The 25,725-nt window shown below is 39.4% G+C and overlaps 1 protein-coding gene across 1 annotated transcript; it reads left to right on the top strand.

The window, feature by feature from the left end:
* Positions 1-981: 981 nt before the first annotated feature.
* gdpd4a (glycerophosphodiester phosphodiesterase domain containing 4a) lies at positions 982-23,509 on the top strand (the record flags this gene model as incomplete). The annotated part of the gene is made up of 17 exons (XM_080024739.1): positions 982-1,030; positions 9,137-9,200; positions 9,869-9,974; positions 10,717-10,820; positions 12,414-12,507; positions 12,984-13,043; positions 13,406-13,504; positions 13,699-13,792; positions 16,403-16,548; positions 16,797-16,879; positions 18,104-18,254; positions 18,575-18,793; positions 19,068-19,225; positions 20,865-21,012; positions 21,314-21,396; positions 22,374-22,453; positions 23,412-23,509. 17 exons carry the CDS (start codon positions 982-984, stop codon positions 23,507-23,509), a joined length of 1,836 nt encoding a protein of 611 aa, XP_079880865.1.
* Between the last annotated feature and the right edge of the window lie 2,216 nt (positions 23,510-25,725).

Raw genomic sequence — 25,725 nt, 5'->3', positions numbered from 1 at the left:
TTGTTTTAATACTGGTGTTTACCTAACATTTAGTTTCTGTTAACCAACATGCTTTTAATCATAGTAAAAGCCACTTAGCAATAAGTTAGTTATTACAAATGAGTGTGAAACGTTAAAAAACGTGAGCAAGAGTACATTTTGACTTTTGTTTTGCCTTCCTATTCATTTACATGTAGGCTATAGTCGAGGAAAATTGTGTTGTCATTCTCGAGCTCATATTGCATTTTTTCTGGTTGATTTATTGACGTTGTTTTGATCGATAGTGGTCCCTCTGTTTTTCATGTGTATGTCATGCTGCCTTATTGTTATCCAACCGGCTCAATACAGATCAATATACCACACACATAGCCAAGTAGCTTCTATAGGTTTAGGTTCAAGATAACCGTATTCTCTTTATTTATTTATTTTTATTGACATTAAGCAATTTACAAAACAAGAAAAAGGGAAACGTTACAAACATACAGATCATACCAGTATATAGAAAACAATAGTGGATTGAGGAAACAATTTAAAAAGAAAACAATGCTTATTGAAACAGTGTAGAGAAATGCTGTATTAATAAAATAAATAAGATTACCATAATCTGTTCAGTACGGATTGTTAATATTCTGAGTCACGTGGCTGGACATCAGATGCAGATTTATGCATTTATAACCCAGCCAAGGTCAGTTTATGGACCTACTGCTGTGTAAGGAATTATGAATGTGAATGCGGTATGATGAGGTAATATGCTCTCGTTTTTATCTCTATCTGAGGGCAATTGAAGCTTGCAAAATATACGTCAAGGACCCATTTTGACATCAGGACAGATGCTCAAAATAATACTGTTTGTGTTAGACTATTTGTTTACACACACACACACACACACACACACATACACAGTCCAGAAGCCATTTCAACAAATTGACAATCTCATAATTCATTTTCAGACATCAGCAATTTATTGACGTGGCCTATAAAATGACAAATGTTATTGTGGAAATGAATAGGAAAGCAGTGATAGCTGATCAGAAAGGTGCTGCGTTAGAGGGTTAGAGGCAGTATACGTATGCTCTATGATGCACAGAGGCTCCAACAACAATATGTGGGATTTACGTTTGTAGATTTAGAACAAACGAATCAAACATTACACAACTAGCCTGGTTGTCAAGTTGATTAGAACACAAGAAAACAGAAATGGAGATAGAACTTAAACCACAGTAAAATCAGGATTCAGCTGTTGAAAATATTTCTGAAATTATTTGTTTTGTTTAATTTAATTCATTTATTTTTGCAAAATAATCAAGATTTTACACAAAAATAAACTTCTTATTAATACTTAAATAAATATTGTACCTATAGATAAATACCTGAGGGCTTGTTAAAGGTGCCCACCTAACATTCAGATTAAAACATCAGCAAAAACGTATTTCAAATGTAAAGTACAAGTAGATTTAGGTTTTATATACCAGTAGAGCCTAAAAGTAGACCATTTTACAACAGGCAATATGTGTTTATACACTATTGTTTGCCTTTGAGAGGAGATATTTTTTAACATGTTTTAAAAGTGACTAGAGATTATGTCTGCGGATTGGATCTGCAACATATGGCTCGTGTTGTGATCCTCTTTAGTCTTACTTTTAGTCTTACATTTCACTTGTGAGCAAGGAGAGATCGTTATTTCATTGTGATGTTCATGTAAACAAACACACACACAAACACATACACACACACACCCACACACACACAATATCGTCATAATAAAACAGCTCATCTGAAGCTGCGTCTGACTGACACTACGGTAAATCCCTTGAAAACTCCTCAGACAGTCTAGTGTTCCCTCTCTGCTGATCCCCCATGTGTCTCTATGACGTCAGTGTTTCACGTCATTCACAGCACTTGGTCCACGGCCGATGATTAGAATCACCCACGTTTGGGTTGATAGGGGCTTATAGGAGATGGACAAAAGTTTAGTCAAATCGATTGGATTTCACTGATGTGTTTAATTGTAATCAAATAACCAGAACTGTTGATTGGACTCACTCTAACAGTAAACAACTTTGGTTTTGTTGCTGCTAGTTGCGGCAGACTGTAAATATATGTTTTTAAAAAAAATTTCTTTACAGTTGCGTGTGGTGACCTTAGGAACTGACTGAACTATTGTCGATGCTGTCTTGACGTTTTCTATCCACATTAAAGGTGCTACAAGGAAGTTTTTAATATTTCTATAAAAAGTCTAATTTTTCCTCTGATGATCATACATTACATGTAACAGCAAACAAGAGCATCAGTGAAAAGAACGCTATTTTTATATAGTGTATCTTATTGCCTTTGTCATGGGTACATTCAGCCAGGAACAACAGCTGGCGTAGTAAAAACACTACCGCTTTTGTCCAAAGGGGGTGCAAGAATAAATGAAAACTGAAAGTTCATCGGAGCACCTTTAAACTTAAACAACTTCAAGAAGTATCTGTTCCCAAAGGATAGTTTTCAGTGTTTATTGCTACAGGGAATATTGATATAACTATAATATCATTTAACATAGTTGAAAAGACAAAGATTAGCCTGAGTTAGGCTTCTGTCTCACATGTGCTTTGCCTAAAGCATTTTGCAGCATTTCTTATTGATCAAATCGCTCCTTCCAATCCCAACTGTCTGACGTTCCACTACTGACAGGTCTACAAAAGTAAACAAATCTTTAAAAGATCTATTGGCAGGTTTTCCTTCATACAGTTCAATCAGAATTCTTGTGTGCATTGTTTTTTAAGCTGCTATTTTAATATGCATGGAAATGAATTAAATTAGTTTTATTAGTGTTGATATTCATATTCCCACAGGCTCTAGCGATCTAGCAGTAAAAAGCAATTAAATCCTCCTTTGATATGGATTATTCCTTCTCACAGAGTTAAGTTTCTGTGATGAGGATGATGACATCTTAACGAGCAGTTAAATGAATAAATCATTATGTTGGTTGGAGGTATCATTAATCTGCCTTGATTTATTAACATTGTTGATGATATGAATACAGTATGTTATGAGTGTGTGTGTGTGTGTGTGTGTGTGTGTGTGTGTGTGTGTGTGCGTGTGTGCGTGCGTGCGTGCGTGCGTGCGTGCGTGCGTGCGTGCGTGTGTGCGTGTGTTTAGTCAGGGAAAAACAGATGCAAGACAAGGACAAGCTGTTCAAAACTGAGAGAAGTGTGAAAATAAAAATATTTGGGGACGTTTGTGTGTTAATTCAGTTTTTAGTTTCAGTGCTGTATCAAATGAACACATGGCAGGCTGTCATTAACGCAGTATGTTGAGATGTAAATGCTAAGCAGCAGCCACCATTGCAAGGTGGGAGAGCGACTCGACAAGTTCCTCTTAACTGATTGATAGATACAAGTAAACTTGTGAAATGTCTAGTATGCAGAAGATCTTTCAATACTTCTATTCTAAAGAAGTTGAGTTCTGGTGTCAATTGTCATGTCTTTTGTGTTGTATAAGTGCTTTCTCTGTGAAATTATTTTTATTTTCAGAGTAAAGGGCTGTTATTAGTGGTGTGATGTGTGTGCACAGTGAGTTAAGCTGACTGGTCTGGAATCTGGATACAGAAGGCTGTATTGTTTTAATGCGTACTGTCTCCTCCTCTCTCTATCTCTCTATCCCTCTTTCCATCCATCCATCCATCCATCCATATATATATATCTATCTATATACTTTTCTATCTATATTTCTATCTATAGCTTTTGCCTTAATGTTGTCAGTACAAAAGCAATAGTTTTTTTCCTCCAAAGTTTGTTTTGCTCATTTTTTACATTGAAAAACAGATGAAAAACACACACACACACACACACACACACACACACACACACACACACACACACACACATACACACACACACATACACACAGAAACACACAGAAACACTATCACACTGTACAGTCTCAACCACTGTGTATATTCAGTATTCAGCTGTGTGATTGCTTTTTGCTTTTTGCGTGACCATCGGCCCAGCCTGAGATTAATCACATTTAGCTCCAGGATCTGCTGCTGGGAAGAGGAGCTGGGATCACAATAACTCATTGTTTCATTCACTTTAACATTATTTAGCTTTGTCATTTCACAAGCTAAGAAATACGCTTACAAGCTCTTTTGTTTATTCACCTAATAGTCCCATTTAGATGCCAAAGTGCCACTGTTTATCTTTTGCAAAACATTATATTTCACATGTCTTATCAGCCCTGGCCTGCTTTACATTTATACAGCCAATTCTCTATTTCCCCTGTGGGATCATTCATGATAGGGTTTGGGCAGTGTCCAAAACCTATTTCTACTTCAACTGTGTATCAGTACTGTGCATGCGCTGAAATAAAATCTAGAAAAGTCTAGTTTTTTTTCTCAGCACACACACAGACTACGGACAGTAAGTGAATCGTGAGCATATATTCACTGCTGTTAACCAAAAAGTGATTTTCGCAACAAGCGTTCTCCAGAATCACTGACTCAAACTTCAAAGGAATACATTGCTATTTTAAATCCCCCTGGATACGGTATTAAACCATATTACCGCATCAACCTTAATTCAGGTTTTTTTAATCTAATCATCCATAATCACGTCCTTAAAGAGTAGATCCGGGATTAAGTGCCAGTTTTAAAGGGCACCATGCAAACTCTCCAGGGATCCAAACTCATGTTGCTACAGTAACAAGCTGATGATGTCACTGTTGGAAGGAAACCATGCTGACCGGACTGACTTTGTAACAGTCCTAGTTAGCTGATGAAGCGTGCTGTGTTCTTGACACCAGAGGTTTTCTGTCTGTCCTGTTTGTTTGATTTATTAGGGCCATATTGAGAACATTTGAAATAATAAATAAATTACGTGAATAAAGACATAATTGTAAGAGAAACAAAGTTATAGCTCAATTTTACAAGAAAAAAGTTATAATATTACAAAATCAAAATGTTGTAACATTCGTAACATCGACATGATGACACTAACACTCTGTCCGTCGCAATCATTTGTTGTTTATACATTGTTGTTATTTTCCCTTGTTTTGAAGTGACTGCAGTGGGAGTGAGACTGATATAAACACATTTGATATTGTTACAACAAACACAGGTCACGAGCAGTGTCACTGTCAGTTACAGTAATGTATTCCACATGGGCCAGTTAAATGAAATACAACTCTCTTCCCATCACACATGCACACATACACACACACACGCACACACACACACACACACACACAAACACACAGACACACAGACGCACGCACACAAACACACACACGAGAGAATAGCACGTGTGAATTGGTGCCATATATCCGGCTGTACTCCTGTCAGGTTATAATTTAATTCTTGGCGGGGACATGAGGCAGTCAGTGATCCTATTAAATGTAATGGGGTTGATATGACAGATTGCTAACCTCTTCTTTAGTCAGCTGCACTATTTCAACACATGTAGTAGCTCAGTCCTCTTCACAGCAGACCCGGGTTAGAATCTAGCCCAGGTCGTTCTCTGCATGTCATTCCCCTCTCTGCCCCCATTTAATCTCTGTCTCTCTATTACTATTTTATAAAAAAAAAAAAAAAAAAAACATGTGAAGTATGTGGGATGACCTTGTGGAATGGGCTAAACAATGAAATAAAACCATTTCATAGTATTATACAGTTCAAAAATAGATATAAGAAAACAATATTTGACCAATACAGAAAGGAGGAAATCAGAATATATTAATTTGTAATGTACTCACAGTGTATTGTCACATGTTGTTGTATGACCTGTATTTTCATATGCAGTATAGTACATTTCATACAGTATTTGTTTTATTCTTTATTTTTTATTTTATTTAACCTTTATTTCACCAGGAAGGTCCCATTGAGTTACAGTAACTCTTCTCACAGTAACTCTTCTCACAGGGAGTCCTGATTCTTTAATGGTATGATATTGTAAAGTAAGGGCAGGAAGCATGTCTAGTTATTTTTTTGTTTTTTATCAGATTTCTTTAAAATAAAAATTATATTATGTTGATTGTTCGAGATAAAAAAATATATATATATATATATATATATAAATCCTGTGTTTGTGTTAGTCCCTGAGATACTGTAAGTCCTCCCTGCTGTTGGTGCATTGCAGTTTATGAAGTGCTGAGTTGACGGTCTGATGCTGAACCTGCTTCAAATGTTATGATATAAAATTACACTATAAGGATCAACTTTCAACATCTAGCAGAACACACACACTGAGAGAAAGTGTTTCTGTACGCACTTACAGTAGTGAGATAGATGGATGGATGGATTGATTGATGGATGGATGGATGGATGGATGGATGGATAGATAGATTAATTGATTGATAGATAGATAGATAGATAGATAGATAGATAGATAGATAGATAGATAGATAGATAGATAGATAGATAGATATAGCTACTAGAATTAGTAGCTATATCTAACTAATGATGCATACACTTGGTTCTCTTTAAAAAAACAAAAAGCTAGATGTTGGATAAAGCCAGAGTTGAAAATAGGTATTTTACTTTCAGAAAAGCTGACCAGTTTACCAGCCTGTGTTTGACTTATTGTGTACATTTGTTTAAGCCAATATGGCAATTAAAGATTTTCATGAAAATGTCTGTTGTGTCATCATATAATAATGTTCACTGTCTCCTATAAATACACCTAATTAAGTGTGTTGGCAGCTGACCTTAGCTGACTTTGGCTTGGCTTGTAAAGACTTGGCTGGATGCAGTGTGGTCAAGTCATGTAGTTTAAAGAACTGGCCGGTGTCCAACAGCTATTCAGAGAGAGAGAGGGATAACGACAGATGGAGAGGGGAAGGGAAACGCTGGAAGAAAAACTATTTTCAAAATGAGTTTAGAGAACAATTGAAATAGTGAAGAGAAGGTGTAATGGATGTAGATGACAAAATGATAGCGATAGAGGGGCTTCTGTAGCATCTAGGGCTGGGTATTGTTCAAATATTTTCGATATCAATACAAATAGCAATACTTTGACAAGACATTTTTTGATACTCGATTGTAATACAGTAAAGGAATTTTGGTTGTTGCCAAAAAAGTACCGCATTTCAATACCCAGACCTATAATAGCATCAACAAAACATTTTTAATATTTTCAGCATCTATTGTTCTCCTCTGTGTTTCCTCTGTGCTATATCTTTGTCTGTGTCCTTGCTTTGTGGACAGCTAGGGTTTGAAACTTTCTCAGCCTCAATGTAAGAAATAGGGCTGCTGAAAAAAATGAATTCATGTAAAAATCATGATTCCATTGTTCTGAAATTTTGAATCAATTTATTTTATTTTATGTATATATTTAGCTGCCGCCGGTAATGTTGACTTGCCTTTAAATCCCATGCATTACAAGCTTTACATTAAAATATACAAAGTGAAAATAGATAAGACAGGACTTTATTTTGCTTTCATGCCATACTTTGCCACAGTGCCTCTTAGCACACAGTGGACTAAAGTAAATCCTGAAATCCTCCTTTGAACTGAATTGGGAATCTAGGGGACGTTGTAGAAATAACCTCTCCTCTTACAGCAGGAGCTCAGAACATCCTTAAAGTGTGTCACTGCCTGGTATGATCTATCTGACCCATTTTGGCTCCAGGCCCAAGGAACATTACTACTAAAACAATAAATACATTTTACTGGCAGGTGGGAAGGTTGCTAGACACTTGTGTGTGTGTGTGTGTGTGTGTGTGTGTGTGTGTGTGTGTGTGTGTGTGTGTGTGTGTGTGTGTGTGTGTGTGTGTGTGTGTGTGTGTGTGTGTGTGTGTGTGTGTATGCGTGTGTGCGTGTGTGTGTGTGTGTGTGTGTGTGCGCGTGGGTGCATGGTTTGTGTTTAGTGCATAAAAGCTTTAATGACTCCTTATTGTAATTTCTCTCAAGTTTTCACTCAGTCGTTTCTTTGTATATCTCCATCTGTCTCGCTCTGTTTTATTACCCCTCCTTCATCCCTCCATCCGTTTCACAGCAGTAATAATAACTGATGTGATTGTGATGTCACTGTTGCTATGGCAGCAGTGTGACGTCTAGACTTGGCTGCTTGAATCGACCCGGTCGTCTAGTCACTGACTTCAGTCACAGAGACGAAATAGAATTAAGTGGAACAAAAATGAAATGTAGATCAAATATTTGATTTGAATAAGATACAGTTTTGGTGAATGACATAGTGTGCTGTATATATAACAGTAAAATTAATAATTTATCATATAGATTACAATTACATTGATTTGAAACTATAGTCCATACAAACTAACCTAAAAGTTAAAGTAGATACGTTTTTCATAAACATGTAAGATAAACCAAGATCAAAACAAACAGACAAACATTTTACCATCTACTGTACAACTTAATAGTCTGCAAGGTTGCATATTCACGGAAGAATACAGTACAGGCATAGTAGAGTTTTTGTGGTATTGTGGTATATGACACATTCATACTGGTGATGAGGGGAGCGTCAATACATTTCATGAATATTTGTTGTATAAACGAGTCCGTTAAATTGTAAAAAGTGCTCTGCCTCTTTTATTTAGAGGTATTTAATAAACCTGACTGACAATAGATTATATTGAGTCTAGAACCGTATCAATACTTGTGAAGTAAATTGATGTGTTGTTTATAGTGTAGTCAGCTATTATGGAGAACACTGTTTGTGTGTGTGTGTGTGTGTGTGTGTTTGGTGTGTGTGTATATGTAACAGTCATAAATCACTTGAGCAGAAACATGTTGTATAGAATCACACAACTTGTGTCACACAAACAATTATATCAGATTTAGGTCAGTGAGTATTTCCGTTCGTTTAAGCAGGCCACAGGAAATAACACACACTCACACACACAGACACACACACACACACACATAGAGAGAAAGATACACAAACACACAGATACACACACAGATACACACACACAGACACACACACACACACACACACACACACACACACACACACACACACACACATTGCTGAGTCTTGTTTCCTAAAAGTATATTTGAGTAAATATTAAATAGAAACTTTCTTTTCTCCCTCTAGGTGACCGTAGAGTAGTGGCCAACAGTGCTCCCCCTCTCTCTCTCTCCCCCTATCTCTCTCTCTCTCTCTCTCTCTCTCTCTCTCTCTCTCTCTCTCTCTGATGCCTGCCTGTGGCTGAGTGTGTGTCGTGACCAGTCTGAAGCTGGGGAAGTTAAAGGTGGTGCGGCGGCAGCTGCTGCAAAGGTACAACACACATCACTGATCAGTGATGACATCACTCTCATAGCTGTCAAGTTAAAAGTGGAGTCAGTGATTCTGGAGAACGCTTGTTGTCAAAATCCCTTTTTGTCAAAATCAGTGAATATCTCCTGTCCATACTGTGTCTGTGCTGATAAAAATTTAGTGTTAATACACAGCCTAGGCTCTGTAATATGGCATGTTGGGCCGCATTGTTTACATACCAATTGTTAACATACCAGTTTACAGAGCCTAGGCTGTGTATTATCACCTGCTTTTTTTCAGCGCACACACAGTACGGACAGGTAGGGATCATCATTTTCTGGTTTCTCAGAATAATTTTAAAATTTGCAGCTCGCTGTTATCAAAAATCTGGTTTTTAATCAGGTTGGGAAACAGATCCAAAATGGAACCTGCTATCAGAAAAGTAGTTTTGTCAATTTATTTCAATTGATCAAGTTTCCTGAGTTACACACACTCCTAAAACAGGCTCCTCCAACGTAGACCTTTAGAAAAGTTTTTGATTTTGTCAAAGGAAATGTTTCACAGTGTCTTTCAAAATATAAAATGTTTTACTACTTTTCTGTGTTCTAGTTTTTAATATTATGGGAATTTCTGAATGCTGTTTTATTTTTTTTATTTTGATTAACTTTTATTTTATTGGTTCTCATCAGGTATGAACACCAGCCGTTTGTCTCCTGCCTCGCGGGACTCTATGGTTGCCAATGGAGACGATACCAAAGAGCTCGAGCACAGCCGGGAGAATGCTGCTGCAGCAAGGTACAAACACACACACACACACACACACACACACACACCGAAATCCGCTAGTTTAGTTAAAGCTGGGGTAGAGGATTTGGGGAGAAAATGGCAGTTGGGCTAGAGATTCGAATCCAAATACCTCAACCGCTCCACTAGTTCTCTTTGGTCCCTCCCCTTAGGTCCCTCCCTGACATGCTCTACGGCACCAACAAAGTCGTGCCAAAGTAAATGGACAGTCCCAATAGCCAATAAGAACAGAGAATCGGAGCCTCGCTCTGATTGGTCAAAGTGTACAGCTCATGTTAATTTTGACCAATCAGAAATCACATACCCCAGCTTTAAGTTAGTTTGCTGTTTGTTGAGTATTGATTTCTCTCCGACTGGACTGCTGACTCCATCCGTTTTTTTTTTCTCAGAAAAATATCCGAGACATTCTCTGTCAGCTTGTGTCGACATAAACTGCTTTTTTATGCACTTAGTACAGTAATATGATTGACTTCCTATCTGGCCAATTGTGTAGAATCAGGGATTTTCTGTTTTGCATCCTTATGACTAAATTCTGTGAACGTGTTATTTTACCTTAAAAAAGAGCTGTGTGTGTGTGTGTGTGTGTGTGTGTGTGTGTGTGTGTGTGTGTGTGTGTGTGTGTGTGTGTGTGTGTGTGTGTGTGTGTGTGTGTGTGTGTGTGTGTGTGTGTGTGTGTGTGTGTGTGTGTGTGTGTGTGTGTGTGTGTGTGTGTGTGTGTGTGTGTGTGTTGCAGGTGGAGTGTGGCAGTTTTGGCCTCCTGATTCTCACCTTCTTCCTTAGTTTTTTATTTCTCTATTTCTGGACTGAAGCTCAGAACGACTACATCGACTTTGACTGGTGGGTCATACACACACACACACACACACACACACACACACACACACACACACACACACCCACACATACACACTAGGGGTGTAACGATCCATCGATGTAGATCGATCCATCGATTGATTTGCGAACGATCCAACTGAATCGATACAACGTCCAAACATCGATACAAATCGATGTTGTATATGCTTTTATTTTGACAATGTCCTTGTCCGGGTGTTTGTGACACCATTTCCGCCCGACCGCAGCAGGCTTTTCACGCTTGTTATGATTATCAAAGTTCATTTCGGACACTGAAACCATCGGTAACAGACCTGTCGGTGTTTGCAGGTCTGTTACCGCCGCTCGACAGGCTCGCGGGGTTAGCAGCCGAGCTAGCGGGGCATTCGGCTGTTATCCCTGCGGGCTGTCCTTTACACTGGCTCGCAGTGTAAAGTTCCAAGAATGCGCGGCTCGGCTGCTCTCTCAGCGGTGAGAAGCTCCTGCGCTCCCCGGGGCGGTCACCCTCTCCGCGGGGTGAATTTACAAGCCACCGCAGCCTCAGCTAAAGAGGATAGCTCTATTAGGCTAATGAGCTAAGCTAGCGAGGAATCCACCAATTCAGTCCTGTGCCCTGAAACCCCACACGGCCCAAAACTACTCAAATGTCACTCCAAGCATTGTTTACTGCCACTACACCTTAAGATATGAATAGTAAGAGATTGAAATATATTAATCTTATGAATGATATTAAATAATTCAAGCTAATATTTTTTAGCTGTATTTTACATAGAGGTATTTTATAAGGAAGTCCCCTTGACATTAAATAAAATGTCATCAAAAAGAGGGAAATAGCCGAGGTAGCAGCTTAAATTTGTTGTTTATCCTGTTAATTTCAAGATCTTTAGTGTTCAGAATGCATAAAAATGGATTAAAATTATACAAACAATTAAGAAGGCTATTCTATTATCAACATGTATTGTTAGATAACGAGATAGGCCATCTTGTGTTCAATGGGCATATAATATCGTCTCATATCGATCGCAGGCCCCTGAATCGAATCGAATCGAAATCGTATCGCAGCAGATTTTAGATATCGGCAAATATCATATCGTTGTCTAATGAATCGATTTAATATCGTATCGTGATGAAAGCAGCGATTTACACCCCTAATACACACACACACACACACACACAGCGCACACTCTCCGTACATGTTGACAAGTGAACACACACTCACGTTGGTTTGAGTGTGTTTATTTTGTGGGGATTTGTGGGTCCTTTTTTTGTCATAAGGATAATAGACTTAAAGCTATAGTGTGTAAAATGTTAGTATTTACAACAACACTGTTGGTGCATCTACATGAGGTAAACCTTCAGTGATGGCGCATGGATTTTATACCTTCAACAACAACAACCTTTTTCAATCAACAACTGAAACATCCTGCAAGAGTGTTGGGTGGCGTTTTGAAACAAAAAACCTAATGGAATGAGTCAGTTGATCATCCTAACAACAAATTAATGTATCAATGGACCAACCATTTTTATTTGACCTTGATTTAAATCATGAAGCGTTTTGTACTGTAGTATGTGAAAGCTGTTGACTGTGTATCTCTTCAGGTTTAACTTTGGGACTCTGGGTTTCTGGTTCCCTTGGTCTCTGGTGCTGCTGGTCGTTGCTGCTTCTCTCTTCACGTACATCGCCCTGCTGTTGGTACGCACTCTCATATCATATTAACCCGGATAGTTTAAAGGTGGAGTCAGTCACTTGTACAGAGATTAAATACTATACACCTCTGCAAGAAATTAAGAGACCTCTCCAAAGGATCACTGTCTCTTCTATTACTGTTTTACTATTTATTATATTCTTGAGTGAAATTAAATTTTTTGCATTTTCTATAGACTACTAACACTTTCCTCTGATTCCCCATAAAAGATTGTAATTCTGAGCATTTGCATTAAATAATCTAGAGATACCGATTCAAGAAAGCTCTGGAGTGGTCTCTTAATTTTTTCCAGATCTGTAGAATCAACAAAGCAAAAACATATTTGTAGTATACTCAGAGGTCGGAATATGTAATTTTCGAAGCTTGGTTGCAGACCTAGGGAGTGTTTTAATTAGATCAAAGGTAGCCAACTTGAAACAGCTTTATTTAACATTCTGTAATTGATATCTACATTTTTTTTCAGGTGCTGGCGTTATGTCTGCTCACTGAGGGACAGAGGCTGTACCTTCACTGGAGCCACAAGGTATTTAACACACACACACACACACACACACACACACACACACACACACACACACACACACACACACACACACACACACACACACACACACACACACACACACACACACACACACACACACACACACACACACACACACACACACACACACACACACACACACACAAACACACGCAGTAATAAAGAATCACCGATAGACTGTTATTTGTATGTTTGTATTCCCCCCTTGGTATATGTTACAATATTAACTTATAATTTAACTATGTGTGCAGCTTTTGAGTCCAAGACAATTTTCCCTAAGTGAAACAACAAAGTATAAAGTAAATCGTATCGTATTGTAAAAAGTTTCCCTTTCTGGTCAGACTGGCATCGTGGTGACGTTGGCGTTCTCGGTCACAGCCACCGCCGTCCTGTCAGACGTCTGGAGCAAAGAATGGAAGACTCTCCTCCTCTCTCTGCAGGTCAGTTACCAGATGGCAATTCAGGACAACTTCTGAATAATTTGCTAAACATCAAGTAAAGTCAACTAAAGTTTGTTGTTCATTATTTCTTCATTATACAGTATATATTGACAGTTAATACAATAGGGCTTTGCTGACATTTTGGTCAATCCCTTACGTTCTCTCTGTAACTATCTTCCTCTCTTTGTGTTTAGGTGACGGCCCCGTTCCTGCATGTCGCTGCCGTCTCTCTGATGGTGATCCTCTCCTGGCCGATAGCGCTGCACTTCTTCCGCATGAACAAGAGAGGTAAGAAGTGAGTGAGTGAGTGAGTGAGTGAGTGAGTGAGTGAGTGAGTGAGTGAGTGAGTGAGTGAGTGAGTGAGTGAGTGAAACACAGGAGGTATAAAGAATGACACAGCAGCTAAAAAGTAGAGTAGGTCAAGGATCGAAAGACAAAAACATCAGTGAATGAAAGAAGACTGAAGCATCAGGAAGACTTAACAAGGGGACTATGTGTGTGTGTGTGTGTGTGTGTGTGTGTGTGTGTGTGTGTGTGTTTGCGTGCGTGCGTGCGTGTGTGTGCATCAGAGGGACTAAGGAAGGAGTGAGTGAGTAGGAAAATGAGAAATTGATTCTCTGTTAAAGTTTAAGTGAAGAGAGAGGATGAAGGAGGGAAGTCTTCAGCTGTTTAATCAATGCCAGACAAGTGCGTCACACTGCTGATAGGGGGGTAGTGCTGTCCCTGACTCGGTGTGTGTGTGTGTGTGTTTGTGTACACACGGCTTTGACCTCTATGACTCTCTCTGCGTCTCCATGGGTACTGTCCCCTGTTGCCATGGTGATTCAGCGGGTAGAGTGATGCTGAGCCATGACGAGGGGCTTTTCCTGGCAGCAGTTTTATAAGTGAGAGAATGACTTGCAATTAAATTAAATTCTAAAAGCTTTATTTATACACACATTACACCAGAATGAATGGCAAAAGCACAATATTGTATTATGGCTCTAAGAACTGTTCTACTTTATTGAGAGCAATACATGCATTTACACCCTTAAAGCAGCTCCGAGTAACATTTAAATATATTTTAAACAGCCTCATGTTTCCTCTCATAATCATAAATTACCTTTAACAGCAAACGAGACCATCAGTGAAAAGAAAGACGTTTTTATATAGTTTTTATTACTGCTTTTGGTCTGGTCGTACACCCAGTCCGATTTTCGGTTCGCTCGTTCAAGCTCTATGGTCACATATCTGTATTGGTCGCAGATTTCAGTGTGGCGCTGCAACGCGATTTGAGAAGCCTATCCCTCCAGGTGAGGGAAGGGGAGCGGGAGCCTTGTTTGAGACAGTTATGTGTCGTCATAATGACTGATAACGGGGCTGAACCATCAAAGAAAAAAAAGAAAATGCAATGAAGAAAAGCTAAAAGGGATAGTGATAGGCGGGCGGGAGGGCGTTGCCAAGCAACGTCTATACACAATTTCACGGGAGCGAATTAGCTCAACTCATTGCAATCAGGTGTGTGTAGCACTGACTGGCATTAGTTGATGCTGTGTCACTAACCACTCTCACGGAGCCGAAAAGAGTCCGGTGCCCTCACACTTTCAACACACGGACATGCACTATATTGCTTCCTGATCATTTGAATCTCGCACGCCCGGCACGCGCTAGAAAACAGCTTCACGACAGCTGGCGTCGTAAAGATACTACCGCTTTTGTCCAAAGGGGCCGCCAACGTGCCATGTTACTTGTAGTGGCTTTAACATTGAAATGGAAAAGTTGATGGGGTGGTTTTGAATTCAAAACTAATAGGGTTTTTTTTTATGTGAGAGGTCTTGGATGTTGGGTTAAGATGGAAACGGACTTTTAAGATTAATAAAACCTATAAGACCAAACATGCCTTGTGTAATGACTTAGTCCAAATATATTTCTACATGTTCTTTATATAATAAAACAAGCTTTTAAAAATCAACTGTCTGGGATGGATATAAAGTATATGTATATAGTAGTTGAATAACATTTATTAAGGGTGAATTTTACCTTTCCATTTGTATGTTTTATTCTGCTATCTACATAAAAACCAATAATTTTAACAGACCCTTCTTTTGTATGCATTCCCAGGCAGATTAGTTTACTACCCAGACGGTTGTTACTGTGTGTGTGTGTGTGTGTGTGTGTGTGTGTGTGTGTGTGTGTGTGTGTGTGTGTGTGTGTGTGTGTGTGTGTATGTGCCCATATGGCCCCTGTTTAACATCAGACAACCTGTTAATCCTATCAAGAAAGATTTACTCCATCCAATCCTGATTACACTACAATTTCTACACCAGCACAATCCTGTAACCCTACTATTAGATGGCCGTATTTAGAGGCATAGAGGTGTTTTTTTTTGTTTTGTTTTCTGTGTGCATGCTACCCTATTGTAGCCTGGTTTTACCAGACCACCGTACTTCATTTCATTTGTACAGAAGGTCTGGAATCGCTCAATTGACAAACGTTAACTCACTTGAAGGCGGGTGTCTGTTGAAGTTTAAAACTATTGGATCTGCCCAGTGCCACTCTGGATCTGCCAACCAACCATGTCATGCGCCGGCTTCTGAGCCACTCCTTCTGTTCGCTGATTGGACCGGCAGAAAACCTAAGAATATACAACACACCCAGACTGACTACTGAAGGGAAATGAAAATTGAGCGGAAGTAGTAGGCGGGCGGTGCCAGGCTAACCCCATGTGCTGAAAATGCTTCTATAACATTATCAAATTATAAAACAATTTAGCTGGAGGCTTCAGGTTTTTTTGCCCCTCCATGCACTGTTTTTGTTTTTTATCTTTTTCATTCTGTACTTTTCTAAATTGTGAAAATAAATAAATGTGTTTTTTTGAATACATTTTCACCCCAGTATGTGTGTGTTGTGTGTCCTCAGTGCGTCAGGTGGGAGTCCTGGGTCTGTTCCTGTCTGTGCTGTTCTGTCTGTACCTGGTCCCGTTGGGGATGTACTCTCCCTGCATCAAAGAGGAGGGGCAGCTGGGACACGCACCGGGCCTCATCGGACACAGAGGGGCGCCTATGGTGAGACCACACTCAACCAACATAGCTGACGCTTTCGCAAGATAACTTTTTTTTTATTCAAAGGATAATTTGTTCAGCTGTACTTGCAGTATAATTCGGAAAGAATGCTTTTTAAAAGTGCAGATAAGTATATCAATAAAGATGTGAGTTAAAAATATCAAACAGATACAAAATATATATATATGCACAATTGCAAAACATACAAGTATGATAATGATATTTATTAATTATTATGTGTGTGATTGTAGCTTGCTCCAGAGAACACCTTGATGTCCTTTGAGAAGGCAGTGGAATCTGGAGGAGAAGGGCTCGAGACCGACGTCACCATCAGGTAAAATACATCAGTCGATTATCTATGACAACGCTTTTGATTTATTGAAATTGCTGCAGCCTGTGTCAGCGCCATTCCTTGATAAGCAACTGCCTGGTTAATTGAGCTAATTGTTGAAATGTCTTTCTTGCTACATAGATTATCAGCAGAGTCAGTCAACAGTGAAATGATGCTGAGTGTGTGCCTGAGTACTAACTGTACGGATCAGAAGCTAGCGTGCTACACTCAGCACTAAGTTGATTACTGCTAATCCAGTTAGCCGCTAGCCCTCCCACACACCTCTCATTCTCTCTCTCTCTCTCTCTCTCTCTCTCTCTCTCTCTCTCTCACACACACACACACACACACACACACACACACACAGTCGCTTTAACGCATGGCTGGTTGGGTAGCACACTGTTTTATAACCTGAAAACACTGCGATTTATAACCCCGCATGACCGCAGTTACCCAATTGTGTGTGTGTGGCTGTGTGTGTGTGTGTGTGTGTGTGTGTGTGTGTGTGTGTGTGTGTGTGTGTGTGCGTGTGTGATCTGTATGAAAGATGGCTACTAGGCAGTTCCTGTGAAATTAAACTGTCAAGGGTTTTGTGTGTGTGCCTGTGTGTGTTTGTGCATGCTTGTGTTCTTGCTTTTATGGATATGTCCATAATTGATATCACTCATTTAATTAATCGATACGCCAGGCTCACTGTGTGTTCATTAAAAGGCATACTGTAGATAACTTTCTGAATATCAGCCATCATTTGATTGCTGGTGTTTTAAGATAACATTTAAAATGTAAATGTTTATTAAAGACTTTGATGATCTCTCTTTTCATCTTATTCCCTTTTCATCACTTATCTCTGATTAACACACGTTGTTACTCTTACCAGTGTTTCAGTAGTCTAGCAGGAGTATTTATTATTGTGCATTATGAAATTGTGATTTGATTACAATTACTAGGTTTTATTATTATATTTGAAATGGGCATGTGCAAAAATAAAAATAATATTTTTTTTATTTAATTATTATTTATTTATAAGAATAAAAAAACTTTCAAGTGCGCACGAGATACAGATTTTTTTTTATCTCGCCATGTCTCTTTAGGGGCTCTGTAGTATTGTGGCAAGTGTGTGTTTTGTGACGCAGTGGCTTGGAGCCCAAGACAAATTGCCGTCTACGGGACATTACAGTATATCTTATCTTATCTCGTATTGTTCCCTCTCTCTCTCTCTCTCTGTAGTTACGACGGTGTTCCCTTCCTGATGCATGACTCCAGTCTGAGCAGAACCACCAACGTGAACCAGGTTTTCCCCAACAGAACTCACACCGACGCCTCTCTGTTCACCTGGGCAGAGCTGCAGACGCTCAATGCTGGAGAGTGGTTCCTATCGGTGAGTCTAACTAATGAACACACACACACACACACACACACAATTTATAGTTGTAGTATTTCCTCCTTACAGAATTTTTCCTCACTTTTAGGTTGATTCCAGATCTATATAAGAATGGCAACAAGTAAATAACATGGATTCTGTAAAAGTAACAGGTTGTTTTAGCCGATTTTTGCCTAAATTGAGAGTATACTGGCAGGTTCTGAGTTAATTAGTAAAGCTACTGAACCATAGTGTTAACACTTCAGGATAACACTGGACAAAATCAACCTAATTTAATTTTGTTTATATAAATGACTGATGTAATAAATCTCTTCCAGAGGGATCCATTTGGTACGGTCCCCTCCCTGTCTGAGGCTGACTGCTCCCGGGCCCAGAACCAGTCTGTCCCCTCCCTGGCCCAGTTCCTGGAGGTAGCAGCTCAGAGCAGCAAACTGGTTCTGTTTGACCTGCACAGGCCACCGTACGGACACCCCTACCACCACTTATACATCAACACCACGCTTACGGTGGTGCAGGCACACATCAACTCCTCACAGGTACATATTTTCAATTATTTTATTTTATTTATTTTTTACTTAGTTATTTTCGAGACATTTTCAATTTAACATGAGATGAAAACTGACATGAAATTATATTATTTATCTTTGTGAGTCCAATTTGATACTTACATTTATACAGCAACAAAATAGTGCAATATTGATTAAATACTGTATGTTTCTGGTGTGCGTGTGTGTGTGTGTGTGTGTGTGTGTGTGTGTGTGCGCGTGCGTGCGTGCGTGCGTGTGTGTGTGTGTGTGTGTGTGTGTGCAGGTGTTGTGGCTGCCCTCTGAGGACAGGCAGTTGGTCCAGTCTTTAGACCCTGAGCTGCAGCAGACATCTGGAGAGAAACGTTCTATTCAGGAACTAACCGACGGACACATCAACAGACTCAACCTGCACTACAGCACCATGTCACAGCAACAAATCAGGTACACACACACACACACACACACACACACACACACACACACACACACACACACACACACAGACAAACACATGTTTATCTTCTTTCTAGTTACAACGGAAATGTAACAACGATTTATGCACTGGTTGCTGCAAACACATTTAACTTTGAGGATTATTATTGACAGAACTTAAAAATACTGATGATTGATTTCACTTAAATTTGCATTTAACATAACATTTAGTACCTCATCAATAGTTTTTTTTTACAGAGTAGGGACCAAAAAAGTAGGTACCAGGTAACTTGTGGAAAACCAAAAAGTGTAGAGAAGAGTAGTGTATATTACAATGTAGTGGGAAAAATGCCATTTTTCAATAGAAGATAGAAATGGTGACGGAACGGAAGCGCAAGAACTGAGTAGTAACATTGTAGGAGGTTCCTAAATGTTTAAGATTTCTAAAGGAGACGGGGAGGTTTAGAAGACAAGGGGAGAGAGAGGATGAGAAGTAGTTGAACAATGGTGAGTGGGCGGTTCACGACATGAACAGAAGCTGTGGGAGGACAATCTGTGGATATGTGTGTGTGTGTGTGTGTGTGTGTGTGTGTGTGTGTGTGTGTGTGTGTGTGTGTGTGTGTGTGTGTGTGTGTGTGTGTAGGTGTTGTGGAAGAAAAAGACTTGAAAATATGGTTGAGTGACTCACACATTGACGTTTTTAACACATCGAACTCACACCATCCACAGGAATAGTTTTTGCCTTTTTGCTGTTGAATCATCTTCACTGTAAGATCTCATCGAATCGTGTGAATATCAGCTTTGATTGCCACACACACACACACACACACACACACACACACACACACACACACACACACACACACACACACACACACACACACACACACACACACACACACACACACACACACACACACACACATACACACACACACACACACAAGACACACAGACTTGTTTATAACCCACTGGACAGGCCTGGTTGGGTGAATCATGTTGTTACATTGTGTGGAAACAGTTGCCTCAAAGTTGTCCTCGTAAGACTTCGTAAGCACTTTGCATGTGTGGTGACACAGGCAAAGCACTATTTTCTACATCTATGATACAATTTTATTTTTCCACTATCAGTGAAATAAATAAAAATATTGCAAAAAGATTCATAAAGATTTTATATCGATAAAGATTTTATATTTGGTATCTCTCTTTCTTTCTTTCTCTCTCTCTATTGGTCCCTCGATCATCCTGTCTTTTTCTTTCCTCTCAGTCTGTTTACCTCAGCAGATGGCGATCATTTGAATTTCAAAGGGCACTTTCATCCCAATGATGGATGAAGAGAGGGTTACCTGCGTGTGTGTGTGTGTGTGTGTGTTTGTGGTGAATTTAAAACTGCCACCCTCTCTTCCTCTGTAGTGATCACTCTGGGTGTGTTTGAATCCACCTACTAACGCACTTATCATACTAGATATGACGTCAAATTGAGTATGTATAGTGCGTAGTACTTTAGTAGGCTATACTATAGGAAAACATTCAAGTTGATTCTGTTCGTTGTTTTGGGTTTATCTCTACAGATTCTTTAATAATGTGTTGTTCCTGGTGTATTTAAACCAAACGATTGAAGCCATTTCCTCCCTCCCTTTCCCTACAGTAAATACCAGTCAGTGAACATCAGCACTAACCTGTATGTGATCAGCCAGCCGTGGCTCTACACTCTGGCCTGGTGTGCTGGAGCTCAGTCCGTCACAACCAACTCTATACACATACTGTCACACATACACAAGCCTCTCTTCCTTATGGTGAGTACATTCAAATATTACAGTCACTGCTGTCTTGAATAAGGTATTTTTTAAAGGTGAAATATGAATTGATTTTGCGTTAAAACTTCACAAAAAGAGAAACATATTTTTGTTTCAGTTTTAGCCTGTGACATTTTTTGTTACATAAACTTTCTCTCACATTTCTAAATTCAAATGAGTTTGTTTACATTTGTAATGTCCAACTCTTATCCTTCATGGTCACAAACTGAAAGAATAATATTAATGTTCACACTTCAGATCTGAGTTTAATCAACTCTTTTCTCTGTCTGTGTCTCTCCAGACTCCAGAAGAATACACCTTGATGTGGATGCTGACTGATGCTGTGTCCACCTTCCTCATAATTGCAGTGTTTGCATTCCATTGGTGTGTAGACACACACACACACACATACACACACATACACACACACACACATACACACACATACACACACACACACACACACACACACACACACACGCACACACACACGCACACACTTCAAACTTCATGGAACATCAAATTTACAAAATATGAGAGATTGAGACAAAAAGATAATTGTTGGACAGAGTTTTTTTAAATAATCACATTAAAGATGGATGAATGCAACACACACAAGACTCAAAATGCAATGTACCCCTAGGAAACTGCACAGTGCTACAATTTCACCAGACTCGCTCACGGGAAAAAATATGGAACATTATATTCAATAGAATAATTATGGCTGAGAGATTGATTACTGTAGCTAACACTGTTGCCATCCTGAGTGGGCGGACAACTTGTTTACGAACTAGCTCTTTTTGAGCATAACCCTTGTCCTCAGACTGAAGATATGCAAGGTGTGTGAGTGAACAGCAGTGAGATTCATCCATTACTTTCAGCCAGATGAGTCCACCATACACCACAAAGAGCTGGAAAGGTTTTTCATGTCCTTTGAGGTTTTATTTTTACTTTAGCTTTTGTTTTCGTATCATCTCTTTCATCATCGGTCCCTCTCTTTACTTCTTAATACCTCAGGCAACTTTCCACACACACACACACACACACACACACACACACACACACACACACACACACACACACACACACACACACACACACACACACACACACACACACACTCAGTTTTCACATCAAAGCCGTTACAGTGGTACATGTGGCATCTCAAAGCACTCACGTAAACACATAAACACACCTGGTTTTCCTCTTCTGCTCTGATCTCTCTATTTGATGTGTTTGTTTGTGTGTGTGTGTGTGTGTGTGTGTGCGTGCGTGCGTGCGTGCGTGCGTGCGTGCGTGCGTGCGTGCGTGTGTGTGTGTGTGTGTGTGTGTGCGTGCGTGCGTGTGTGTGTGTGTGACAGGTGGAGAGAGAGAGGCCTGCCCTTCTGGACCGGTAGCCGACAGACTCATGAGAACGGACCGTACAGCAAGTTCAGGACGGGTATGAGAATGTTTAACTCTATGTTTGTTTTCAGCGTGTGTTTCTACACTGTGTCGGTCTGTAAAACAAGACTTTTCAAGAGTTTTACAAATTGGTTCCACTTCCATCTTATGTAATGTCTTGACTCCAGCCTGGCTGTTAATTGTGATGATTACCATCATGTATGCGCTGATCACCAGCCTTTGTGTGTTGTGTGTTGTTTGCATGGGTGCATGTGCGTGTGTGTGTGTGTGTGTGTGTGTATGTGTGTGTGTGCGTGCGTGCATGTGCGTGCGTGTGTGTGTCTGTCAGACTCTTCAGAAATCCTGTGTGTTCGTTGGAGCCCCCTCCGTTGTGACCCCCCCAGTGGAGCCTTCGTCTCCCTCCCTTTGACCTTCAACCCATGACACCCTGCATGTGTCACCCTGTATGTTAAAGGAACCTAGTACTAACCACCATAGCTTCTGTAAATTCTACCAAAGGGAGGGGTTAGCAGGAGACTGTTGCGATCTAGAACTTTCACCACTAGATGACCCCAAAATACACCTTTGTTACACACTGCACCTTTAAAATTCACTACAGAAGTAACAGCACAACATGTTAATGTGGTCATGTACTAATATGATGCGTTAGTGTGGTAAATAAAAGTGACAGACGTTTCAAACCGACTAAAAAACAAACAAAAATGCTGTTTGTAAAAAAGTAATTGTGCAACTTTCTTTGCCGCATGTTTGCATGTTGCATTTTTAATAACATTTTTGCTTTGATAGATTATACCTCATTATATGAATGTGTACTTTGCATGCTCACATTACCTGTGCTTGCCCACTCCCATAACCCTCCAACCTCCTCATATGTTTCTATTGCACCCTTACCTCTTCTCCACTTTGGCCTCTGTATTACCCTAATTGCTCCTTTATATGTGATTTTTTCTATTTTTTTAAATTCTAACTTTATTGATCTCCTTTCCTTTTCTCAGAGCTGAGTGACGTGTGGTCAATCTCCAGCGCCAACGTCCAGCCGGACATACGGAGCTCACCCAGTGCACCTCACATGCCCACTATCACAGAGGAGTGAGAGAGAGATGGGGAGAGAAGGGGAGAGAGATAAGGAGAAAGAGAGAGATGGAGGGAGCGAGAGTGAAACAGACAGACAGACAGACAGACTGACATACTGACAGAGAGAATTACAGAAAGAAAGAATGAACTCAAAATAGTGACTTAATAAATCTTAGCAAAAAGACATAGAGTAAGTCTAGGCAGTGGCACGTTATTCTTACTATGTCAAAAAAGTGAAAACGTGCTACCACAAACAAGACAGATTTTTTTTAAAGTGACTACAAGGAACTTTCCATTTGTGTTAATTCTAGCGCCCCATTTGGTCAAAAGCAGTAGTGTATTTACTATGCGAGTCTGTACCCATGACAAAGGCATTAAGAAAGACTATATAAAAATAACATTCTTTGCACTGATGGTCTCGTTTGCTTTTACATGTCATTTATGATCATCAGAGGAAAAATTTGACTGTTTCAGAAATGTTTAAAAGTTCCTTGTTGCTACTTTAAGATAAAGTAAGGGACAGCAAACTCTCTTCTTCCTCTCTCTCATGCTGTCTGTCTGTCTGTTTGACGTGTGGGCCAACAGCCTGAACGAACTGAACCGCTGAACCAAACCTCATTCACTGATCTGCTCCCAGAGACTCTTCACACCAACCGGGGAGCAGCGGTGTTATTTCATACTCAAAGATGCCATTTACAATGCCTGGGCAGTGAGGACGTTTAAACACACTAGCCCAGAGGAACGACATGCTTAAGAACTGTTACATCTCTTTATCATTCAACATCACCAGCTGAGCTCAACAGCAAAAGACTTTACAGAAACTAAACCTCAATGAATATATACTGCTGTAGTAATACATGAGTCGCTTGTTGCACCTTTTCCGTCTTGTGTTTCTCATTGTTGATACAAATCCAAAGTTTGTCAAATGGTGTGGCTGTCCATGGGTAATTTTGTGTTTTCATTTCAAGTTGATGCAAATGTTTCATTTTCACTTCTTATTTGAAGGTAAGGGTCAATGGAGCAATTTTGGTTCGAGTGTCAAGAAACCAGACCAAATAATTTTTTTACCTGAATTTAAGAACTGATTTCGATTGTGGCCATTTTGGAAGATGGACAAAAAAAAAGATTAAAAAAATTGGTTCAGGTTGCTTGGCACCCAAACCAAAATTGTTCTATGGACCTTCACCTTCAATTTAGAAGTGGTAATGAAAGATCAACCTAAAATGACTGAGGGGTCCAGGCACCACGCTAAAAGGAAGACCAGAGCGAATCTGGGGAAGGACTCATCTGAAAAAGGACAAACAAATTGGACTCTTGAATATCTTCTATAGGAGCTTTACTTTTCCATTTTCAGCTGTACAGAATATATAGAAGGTGCATTAGAACCAAACCTTAAACTATGTCTGAAATTTAAATTATAATCAAATCTCTGTGTCTGAGTTGTGGGATGCGCTGTGTATAAAATGTGCACCGTTTGGATTGACAGAATGAATGTAAACCTGAAGGCTTGAGAAGGTATTGTTAGTTACTATATTTATGTTTTGTACTAAAGTGAATGTATTATCAAGTGAGGCCATGTTTCTCAAAAGCATGAGGAATGTTTTCATTTGATTGGTTACAGGTGTGTGCCAAATGTAAAATCAGCTGCTATCAATAAAGATGAAAATGCTTTTGAGAAACCAGGGTATTGTATTATATATATTATATAATGTATTATTTTTACAAGGCAGTGAACACAGCATTTGGTTTTTCCTCAATTATACGCACACAGTACTTGACTATATATAAACCATCCTTGCTATGTTGTCCGTGACAGTTTTGCAGCAATGAAATACCAGTTTATCTAGTTAGGATGAGAGTTGGCAATGAAATACCAGTTGACACAATGCTTAAGTAAAATAATCAAGATCTTTAAATCTTGCAAGCATGAGTCATCAACTACATTCATCAATGGGGAATAGAGTTATGACTGAAGACAGGCAGTCCTTCAGTAATTATAGTAAACTGTATTAACACACAAATGCTGATGCTAATGAGCCTGAGACTTTCCTTGTGGGAGAAAGTAACCCTAGCCCAACCCTAATCCTACAGAAAATGAATGGGATTCAATGTAAATATCACATCATTGGACTGGCTTGCTGTGAAAAGCTCCCCTCTCAAAATTGATTTCTCTTCATCAGATAATCAAATACTTTGGTGGGTATATTTGCATGACTGATGTTAATAAGTGTAGTA

This window comes from Ammodytes marinus (genome assembly GCF_949987685.1).
Source record: "Ammodytes marinus genome assembly, chromosome: 3".
Taxonomy (NCBI): domain Eukaryota; kingdom Metazoa; phylum Chordata; class Actinopteri; order Uranoscopiformes; family Ammodytidae; genus Ammodytes; species Ammodytes marinus.
Note: the sequence above shows the minus strand (reverse complement) of the source record. Positions and strands in the feature narration are given on the sequence as shown.